The 10,165-nt window shown below is 44.1% G+C and overlaps 2 protein-coding genes across 4 annotated transcripts in view; both read right to left on the reverse strand.

Annotated features, from left to right (window-relative positions):
• Positions 1-6,027, reverse strand: part of med30 (mediator complex subunit 30) — a 34,919-nt gene extending 28,892 nt beyond the window's left edge. For 2 of the 3 annotated variants that reach the window (XM_008299316.1, XM_008299314.1), the window contains exons 1-3: positions 5,940-6,027; positions 4,295-4,510; positions 1,811-1,969 (exon numbers count right to left, since the gene is read on the reverse strand). In XM_008299316.1, the coding sequence (XP_008297538.1) occupies positions 1,811-1,969; positions 4,295-4,462 (327 nt within the window). In that variant the 5' untranslated portion in view covers positions 4,463-4,510; positions 5,940-6,027. Of the gene's footprint in view, positions 1-1,810; positions 1,970-4,294; positions 4,511-5,428; positions 5,854-5,939 lie in introns of those variants that run through there. The other variant, XM_008299315.1, reaches the window with a different exon arrangement.
• Positions 6,028-8,824: 2,797 nt separating this feature from the next.
• Positions 8,825-10,165, reverse strand: part of slc30a8 (solute carrier family 30 member 8) — a 9,967-nt gene continuing 8,626 nt past the window's right edge. Inside the window, exons 8-9 of the mRNA XM_008299317.1 lie at positions 9,998-10,132; positions 8,825-9,114 (exon numbers count right to left, since the gene is read on the reverse strand). Of these exons, the coding sequence (XP_008297539.1) occupies positions 8,969-9,114; positions 9,998-10,132 (281 nt within the window). The 3' untranslated portion in view covers positions 8,825-8,968. The remainder of the gene's footprint in view (positions 9,115-9,997; positions 10,133-10,165) is intronic.

Genomic DNA, 10,165 nt, shown 5'->3' on the forward strand with positions numbered 1-10,165 from the left:
ATCCATCCATCCATCCATCCATCTAACTAACGGGGAGGTGGACCAATAGAAGAGGAGCAGCGTGTCCAGGTAGGAAGCAGGACAGACGACGGAGGAACTGCTGACGAGAGCACTGGTCCAGCTGCTCATTAAATGGCTCTGCTGCTAATTAGGCTGCGATGAGGTCACGCTGCCGACTCATCGATTCACTTCCTGTTCAGGCAGCCAATAGTGAGCTGCTGTCAGCGGGAACCTGGGATCTGCAGGATGATAAATGGCTGAGGCCAAAACCAACAGCAGCTATTGGCCAGTCAGCAGGAGTCTGGGCTCAGGAGGAGCAAACAGCAGAAAACACTGAGTGACTCACTGGAGCTCTGATCCAGCAGCTCAGTGTCACAAACCAACACAGACTGTGGTTCTGCTGCTCTGCTCCGTGTTCCTGAAGACGAAGCTGCCGCCACAGATCTGCTCCTCGTCCTCGGCAGCAGCAGCTCACAGAGATTAGCTCCCAGCCAATCTGGAGAAATTGGGAAGGGACCGCCGCAGTCATTAATCCAATCAAAGGCCTCCGAGTCGCCCTGCAGCAGCCTCCACAGAGCAAACCGAGTGGAGACACTCTGAAGCTCTGCAGGACTCAGAGTGGAAACAAACATGTTCTCTGAGAACAAAGAAAAGCTGCTTCTGTCACCATGTGTAGAGTCACACGGTTCACAGTGAGCCTCACCAGGATCAGGACACGGATCATCTACATACAGTCACACTTTGGACGGGTCAATAAATATTGTTCTACACATGCAATCTGCAACATCATTGTTCATATTAAATATTAATAACTCATTCTTTCTACAGGTCGACGAATCAGCAGAACAATCTGTGTGATATCTGTTTTTCCACATCAAAGAATCTGTGCAATATTAGTTAATTTCTAAAATACAGAAAAACTACACAGAACCACAGAGAGAACATCTCCTCCTGCCTGAACCCTCTCCTTCAGGTCTACACTCCCTCTGCTCACTAACTGGACCAACCAGAACCTCCTGATCCAACCACCACAACAGGCCCAGGTCGGTAGCTGGACTCTGCTCCTCTGTGGTTCTGGTGGTGGAACCAGTTCCCAGACTGTTCAACCTGCTGACTCCCTCTCAGTCTGTAGGAACAGACTGAAGAGCAGCGCCCTGTCACACTGAACTTGTTCTAAGGCTCTTATCTTGGTTGTCTTCTCCTGACCAGATCCTTGTTGGTGCTGTATCTGCTCTCAGATGTACGTCACTGTGGATAGAAGCATCTGCTGAATGGAACCGTACAATACGTCTCCTAAAGAGGAATTCATGCAATAAGAACATTTTTTATGTTCAAACAAATCACAGCAGCATCTGTAACAGCAATATATATACATATATATATATACACACACATATATATGTATATATATATGTGTGTGTATATATACAGTATATATATATATACATATATATATACTGTATATAGATAGATAGATAGATAGATATATGTATATACATAGATATATACATCTATATCTATATATAGAGATAGATGTATATATAGATATAAATTTTGAAGAAAATATTAATTTTGTACATTTTTTAGAAGTAAAAATTTGATCCTGTACAAATCTTTTTCTTCTCTAAATACAGATGTTCCAGATGTTCCTCACCAACACGGCTGTAACTCCTGTTTCAGGTGAGGTTGAGAACTTTTTTCTTGTACATCTGACCAAGCTTAGCCTCGTGTTACCTTCATATTATGACTATTTTCTCAGCTTAGGTGGACCAGGCCCTCCTGATCCTCATTCCCTCCCTTCCCGTCTCACCTCAGGTGGGATGGGCTCCAGGCCGGAGCAGTTTTCGTTGCATTTGTCGTAGACGAGGCGCAGCTTCCTGAACAGCACAGAGAGCATTCGGAGGTGCTCCTGCAGCTTCCCCAGCCGGTCCTGGTGGGTGTTGGGGTGGTACGTCACTCCGTTCGGCAGCTGAGGAGAACCAACAGCAAAACGTCTGTTAAGAACCTTTTGTTAAATAAAATAGAAGCAACAGTCATCGGTCAGCTCTGAGCTGAAAGGCCGTTAGAAAGATCCACTAAAGCCAGTAGACATGTTGTTATTCACTCTGTAACAACCCTTCTGCTGAGGAACCAGAGCAGTCAGAGTGTTTGTGATCTCAGAACGGTCCTGATAAAACCCAGATTAAACACAAAGAGAGCAGCATCAGAGGACGAACAGCTTCACGGCTGCACTTTGTTTCCTCTCAGACTGGAACTGAGGCGGCTCTAAGAGCAGCGAGTGTTAAAGAGCAGCGAGACGTGCTGTTATTGAGCATCTCTGAGCCTCTGGGGCAGCGCTGTCTGATTAGAAGCATCCTACATAGAACCCAGCTGCCTCCGGGGCAGCGCCGAGACGCACGGACACAAACACCGACCGAGCAGCTACACGGAGAATCTCTATGAGCATCAAAGCAGCCTGTGATGTGAAGAAACAAGGCTGCTGTCTGTGCATTCTGAGGCCTGTTTGTTTGCGTTAACAAGCAGCAGGAACATCCAGCAGCCACCAGCCGACCTGTAGATCAGAACCGGACCGAACCAATGAGCACTAAAACCCATTAGCTGCTAACTCACTGTCACAATATACATTCATCAGTAGTTCTCTTCTCTCTCTCCCACAGAGTTCACACACATGTAAAACATGTAAAGCACATTTCTGAAATATCGCCTAAAAAATGCACATCATGGGGATGTTATTGATTATCAGTTAATCAATCAACTGCTGCTCAAACTTTAGCCAATAAGGCAGCAGAAGAAAGACAAGCCAGAGTTAGCAAAAGGCTCATTTTTCATTTGTAGTTGCAGAACAGATGTTAAAACCATCCTCCAAACACGACCAAAGTTCATGAACTAGAACTCCTCGTACGAGCACATGGTGGCAGCAGAGAGCATTGTGGGAGTTCAGCAGCAACGGGACCATGACAGACACTCTGAGGTCAATGACCTCCAACCAGCTGATGCTTCATTAATGAAGTTCACAATAAAAGGAGCAGTGAATAAATGACACTCGCTGCAGCTCCAGCACACCAGCTCACCACCTCTCAAACACTGTAAACCTGCTTTTCACTGCACACTGGTGAGTTTAAGATTGAGAGTTTTTCAGCCACATGTTGGAAGCGATTCAGAAGAAGAATGAAAGAGAAAACTCAGACGTGTGAATCTGTTTTAAACAGAGCAGCTTCACCACAGCAGCACTCAGCCGGTAACCTCGTTAACCTCGTTAACCATGTGGACGTGTTAGCGAGGTACAAAAACAGACTTTCTTCATGAACTTTAAACTCTGTTCTGTCTCTGCAGGTTCTTATTTCTGCTGGTTTCACCAAATCTGAGGAAAACTCAGTGGTTGGAGCTTTTTTCCAGCCGACTGTCTTATGTTAAATAAAAGCTCTCTGCTGTGTTAACATCAGACTGATTCATGATATTCTTTGTATTTTACGTTGTTGATTCCACATCAGTCTGTTGTGCAGCTCTGATCAGTGGCGTGTGATTCGTCCTGTGAAGGCGTCACGACTTTGGAACACAAATATAAATAATATACAGTGATTTGAATATTTTTCTACACTTTGGCTCAATATTCGACCAAAAACATCACAGAGAGCAAAACACTTTGTTCTGTAACTTATCATCAATCACAAACTGAAACGTCAGTAAACTCAAAGCTGAAAGCAGACGGTAGCAGCTCAGACTCCTGAGACTTGGTTGGACTGGTTCTGCTTGTTGCTTCCAGCTGTTCGGGACTTTTTCCTCTGACTTGATCAAACATCACTGAGAGAAGCTGCTGCATTCCCAATATTCCTGAACATTTAACTGATCCTTCACATTCAGCGTTAGTTCACCTCAGACAGGTGAGCTGTCAGAGTCACACTGGATCAGCTGCAGGTAAATCAGCAGCTACACAACCAACATAAGATCAACTTTATTGATCCGTCATCACGGAAAGTTGACAGCTGTTTGACTTTTTGATTTTACTGTTTAGAAAGTTGTAGTTAAATTATTGTCACATGTGGACGGAGCCACTGTTTAGAGAATCAGAAATAAACTGAGAATCATTTATGCTGGTAGAAGTAATAATGTTCTAGATCCTGCTGGTATCTAACAAAAACAAAAGAGTATTAAACTGATGATAAGTGATTATCATCGTCATGGTACCGTGAAGATCATCACAGCGTCTGAAGGACCGACTGTGTCCCTTCAGCACGCTGATGAAGGTTGACGATGGAGCCTGTAGACGTGGAGGAAGCGTGTTCATGTTCCACACCTGCATGTTCCTGAGCAGCTGGAAGATCTCCATGGTTCTGAGGACGATGTCCTGGACCGTCTCCTGGCCGATGCGACACAGCGACGCCGTGTTGACGTCACGGGCAGCCTGCTGAGGCGGCGGTGGCTGCTGACCGCCGAAAGGCGACACCAGAGGAGGGGTCGTCATGGAGACAGCAGAGGAGGATGAAGGAGGAGTCGGTCCAGGTGGAGCTACCTGTCAGGATGTTCCAGCAGAACACTGTTACATGTCTGACAGTCGACGGGAACTACAGGATCAGTATTTCTATCAATGGACAGGTTCGGAAACTGATGTTCTGTTGATTCAAAGCCGATGAGTGACGGATCTCTGCTGTGCTCGGGGATGTCATGTTTAAAACTTTAATGTTCAGTATTCATTATCATGTCAAACTTTGTCACTTCACTGCCTCAGAATACCTGACATCATCACTTCTAAGTTTCTATTTTATCTGGTCTCATGCTCAGTACATATTTTAGTTTCAGTTATGTCTGATACTCACATCTGATTGTTTTCGACTAGACGCTACTTTTGTTCTCATGTTTTCGTTCCTTCAGAACGACTAAAACCTCCTCTCTTCATTCAGACCGACATCATGTCACAGGTCTCTCCTTTCAGACAGCGCTGACTCATCATTCAGTTTAGATTATCTGCTGACTTTACACGTACAGTTATAAGCCACAAAAAAATAGTAATATCACAAAATAAAACTAAGAAAAAAAACAGAACAGTCCATACATAACGAAAAACAAAAAGCCAAGTTTTCTCACAGGGATCCTTAGAGTCATAACTTTAGATTTAAATCAGTCGTGTTCATCTCGTCCCAGCCTCATGTTTCATCAGGTGGAGCTCAGTAGTTCATGCTGGTTCCATTCGTCAGCTTCCATCACTAATAACACTTCAGGCTTTAATGTGTGCTGCTGTCAGATTAAGTTGTATGTTGTGTAGTTTTTGTTGGGGTTTACTTCTGATATATGAAATACTCAGCAGTGTCTACACCTCAATATTTAACCTTGTTGGGCTCATTTTTAACCCTGATTATATTCATTTTAAAGGCTCTGTATTCATTACTTTCAGACTTCATGAGTTTTGACAGTTCCATATTTTTGAACATACTTTATTTAATGTGTTGAGTCGCTACGTTCCTGTCAAAGACGCAGCAGGTATGAACAGTGTGACTCTGCTGGAGCCTGGTGTTGAGCTGTCAGCAGGTGAGTTCAGGTGAGTTCAGGTGAGTTCAGGCTCTTAGTTAGCAGTTAGCATTAGCAGTTAGCTCCGCCACAGCAGCAGCTTCTAGAAGCTCCGCAGCTGCTAGAAACTGTTTGAACGAGACGTTCAGCAGCCGGAAGCTCCAGCACAGAGACGGTCTGGGTTCTGGCGGCGAAAGAAGTTCTTCACGGAGGTTCTGCAGACAGTTGCAGGTTGTTTCCTCAGAACCGGAGTCAGTGCGACTCCAAGTGTCAGGTAGCGGTCCATTAGCTCACATGTCCGGCTGCTGTCCGCGGAGCTACGCCGCTCTCCGGCTGCTTATTCCGGACGTGTCAGCGTTCAGGCGGAACTGTGAGCTTCGGCCCGCAGACACCGAACTCCTTTATCTACCAGAACACAAAGAAAGGTGTGTCTTTACCTGCGTGGCGCTAATTTATCTCTTTGTTGACATGTCGAGCCGCTGATCTGCTGACGGGAGAGCAGCCGCTGCAACTATCGCGAGACGTGCCGCCGGGGCGAGACGGGAGGCGGTAAATCCTGTAGTAGAGGCGCAACGTGAATGAGTCTTTGTGGGAGTAGAACAGAATGTCCGTTATTAGTCCCACAGGAGGAAGTCTGCAGCGTCCCAGCAGCAAAGTGACGGAAAGAAACAAGAAAATACGACTAAGACTAAAGAGGCGGGCTATATACACTATAAATACAATATGAATAAGAAAAAAGACTTTTATTTTACTGGAAGAATATGCTATAATCGTCACCAGCTATGTAATTTAGCTATAAGTATTTTTTTTATCGACACATTTCCTGAAAATATTTCAGAAACAACAACACTTTTACGGTAAATAACGGCGCACTGCAGTTCTGTGCAGGTTAGATGTGGCAACAGCGCCACCTCCTGGCGTCGTCTCATATAACAGCATCGTCCTGATTCACACTGCACACCTGGAGTATCTTCAGCATTCAAAACGATCTGAAATACAAGAACAGCACATTCAAACATGCTTTCTGTATATTTAATAAATAAATATACATACATATCAATAACATTACAAAAACACTGTGAGTTTATATTTCCAATGTAAAACAATATTAAATACCTCCATCCATCATCTCTCCACCTTCATCCTCACTAGGGGGGCGGAGCCTATCCCAGCTGACTCAGGGTGAAGGCAGGTTCACCTGGACAGGTAACCAGTCTATCACAGGGCTACACTTAGAGACAGACAACCAAGCACACTCACATTCACACCTACGGACAATTTACAATCACCAATTAACCTCAGCATGTTTCTGGACTGTGGGAGGAAGCCGGAGAACCCGGAGAGAACCCACGCTGCACGGGGAGAACATGGAGACTCCACGCAGGAAGATCCCGGGTGTCCTCACCGGCAACCTTCTAGATATATATATATATATATGCTTCACGGCATGATGCTGCCACCGCCGTGCTTCGCAGTGGGGGTGTTGTGTTTGTGATGATGTTCATGTTCTTTAACATCTCAGCTGCTGGAGCTGGGAACTCTTGTAATTTCAATCATTCATTATTGTTATTATTATTATTGTTGTTGTTGTTGTTGTTGTTGTTGTTATTGTGGGTGTTTTCATTGTTTTTGTACATGTAAATATAACCAGACACCATCTCCTGGAGGATCAGGTTTTTAACGGGTTTCTGTGACAGTGCAGCAGCAGCCTCTCAGGTTTGGGTTCTATATGCAACAGAATTACTGCAGACTCTGGAAAAAAGAGCTTTGTTGAAGAATGGAAGCCTCCAGGCCCGAGTGGGACTGAAAAAGCAGATTAGGATGCTATTACTTAATACACATCATTCACTGAAATTTGGGGTTACAGGCTGGATTTCAATTTCCTTTTATCTGCAGCACATTTTGTGTAATAATAACCTGAAGTCCTTATTTTCACTCTGTCCCTCTGATATGAAAGTTCTCTGAGTGACCACAGCCTCCCAACAGGACGGCGCTCTGCAGGATGAACCACCTCTGGTCCACAATCTGCTGCACGACTGAAGCGAACCGTTATAAATGAGTGTCTCCAGCATCGTCCGGCTCTTCTCTGGCTTTGACTAGGAGGCAGTGATGGAGGAGGCAGGTATGGACGTGTTCCTCAGTCACATGTTGGACATTAAAACAAGGACATTTAGAAACAACTCTTCTGGTTTGGACAATATAAATGCAGCCAGGCTCTCTGTGTGCTACACCATGATGTAAAATACAATATACAACTGTAACCAAACAGAAAATCAACATTTTTTTAAAAACATTTCTTAAAAATCTTTTACATTTTTTCCTATAATTTTGAAAAACAAAACGATTAATAAAATGGCTAAAACAGACTGTGAATGTGTTTAATGTCAAATAAACATTAAAAACCTGAAACTAAAAACATTTAACTTTATAGAGGTTTTTTTTTTCCTATTTCTTATCACAAAAATATCAATAAAACCTTTTAAATCTAAAATGCTTCTGTACAAACGCTGGTTTTACACGGATAATAAAATATTTCAGCATTTTCCTGAGATTGTGTTTTCTGTCACTTCACTGTCATAGAAATATCGGTTCCTTACAGTGTTTTTGTTGCTTTATTGGGCGTGTGATGAATGTGAGTCCTGACAGCTCATTGATCATCACTGATTATTGATCAGTGAATCAGTGAAAAGACAAACAACACAATGCAGTTCCGACTGTTAAGAAGCTGCCCGTCACTGAGGGATCGGTTCTGCCAACTCTCAGACTCAAGCGATATGCGAACTTAATCACAAACTGGACGGGGTTCCAGAACTTCTTTGCAAGATGGGCACCAACTTGGAGCAGTTGGACAGCCCGATCCGGATGTAATGGGCCATCTGATTCAGCTTTTTGGATCACAGAGAGAGCCAGTGGGACTCTAAGGACTGACGGTAAACTGCAGAGTCGGCCTGACCCAAACAATCTTCTTTATCTTCATTCGGCTCCCCCACTTCGGCCTTGGAAGGCTGATACCGCTACACTTCTCCTGGATGTTATGCAGACAGATTATGGGATGTAGCGGGTAGTTTCGTTGCTCTGTACTTGTGACATGTGCAATGACGGATAAATCTGATTCTGATTTATTACTTTACGGCGTTTAAGGAGGACGTTTAGAAGTTCTCCAGTCAGCTGGACCTTCAAAGGTTCAACATCTCCAGAAGTGAAACTAAACAGCTGTGAAACCTGCCGAAGACACAGAATAGTTTCTATCAGAACAACTGAATGGATCTTCATCAATCAAGACGCGTAGGTCCAGAACAGATGAGAGTTTATTTTACAGTACATTTATGAGTTCACAGCAAATACATTTAAAATCCAGAAACAAATCAAAAATAAAGCAGATAAAACGTCACAAACAAGTTGAGCTCCTGGTGGTTTCTAGCTTCGTTCACAGTGAAACAGCAACAGAGCAGAACCTCTGGAGGTTCTACTTCTCTGGGTTCTCACACAGAGAACATCCGGGCTTCAGGTCGGCCTGCCGCTCCATCTGGATGGTGACCGAGTGGAAGTTGTAGGAAGAGAAACAGGCCTGGGTCATTTCTCTGAGGACGGTCTGAGCGTCGACGGACTCATCTGGAAACAGGAAGTAACAGTAGAACTGGTCATGATGAGGTCCAGCAGCAGAACCCAGACAGAACCTGATAACTGGGACTAAATACACTATTTTCAACATACACTTTAGAGTTTGTGCTCTACAGCATCAGACCTTCATCAGTCTACACCGTGAGTCACCTTCACATATCAATAGAGACGCTTCACTGGTTTCACCCCAAAAACCACCAGCAGGTTCAAAAGGTTGTCTGAAAAAATCACCAAAACTACACCATTGATCAGACTGTAAGAACAGAGTCTCTGTCTGAGTTTAACTTCCCCACAGTCCCTCAACTGCTTATCTGTGGAGTTCAGTCAGGAAACAAAATCCAAAATCACTTTATTCTACTGGACTCATCTAAAAAATTGACCACAAACAAATTCTTTGCTTCAACTAGATTCTGTAAAAAAAAACTGTGAGAGTTTCCAGGTGACCTGAAACAGAACCAGGTCCAGTGTTCAGACTGAGACACCTGGATGGATGTAGAACTGATCTGGTGTCAGGTTCTAGCAGAACCCAGATGTGTTCTTCCTCCTAAATGTCATGTGTCTATCTGCTGTACTGATGAAGTTCTGAGGCTCAGAAATGATGGAAAAAGTCCATTAAAGTGATCAATCTGGACCCTCCTCTGTGGACTTGAAGGACCTGGACCTCTGGAACATTCACAGTCTGGAGGTAGAACTCTGGTCAGTAGATAAAGGTGCTTTATTTGGTTTGGTTGGTTTTAAAAGGACTGACTGAGGGCTGCTTTAACTGAAATAAAGATGTGATGAATTTGTTTTCTGGCATTTGAATGATGGCTGATGTAAACATGCATGTTTCAGTGTCATTTTCAGAGAAGGTAAAGTTTCCTGCTATTCTGACCGATGGCGACGTGTGCAGACAGAACCGCCTGGTTCACGGTCAGAGCCCAGATGTGCAGGTTGTGAACAGCTGTGACTCCTTTAACTGCCAGCAGACCGTCTCTGACCTCCTTGTACTTCACCCCCGATGGAGTTCCTGAGAACAGACAGCAGTCAGATGGAGAACAGG

The sequence above is a fragment of the Stegastes partitus genome, unplaced genomic scaffold (assembly GCF_000690725.1).
Source record: "Stegastes partitus isolate 25-593 unplaced genomic scaffold, Stegastes_partitus-1.0.2 Scaffold1402, whole genome shotgun sequence".
Taxonomy (NCBI): domain Eukaryota; kingdom Metazoa; phylum Chordata; class Actinopteri; family Pomacentridae; genus Stegastes; species Stegastes partitus.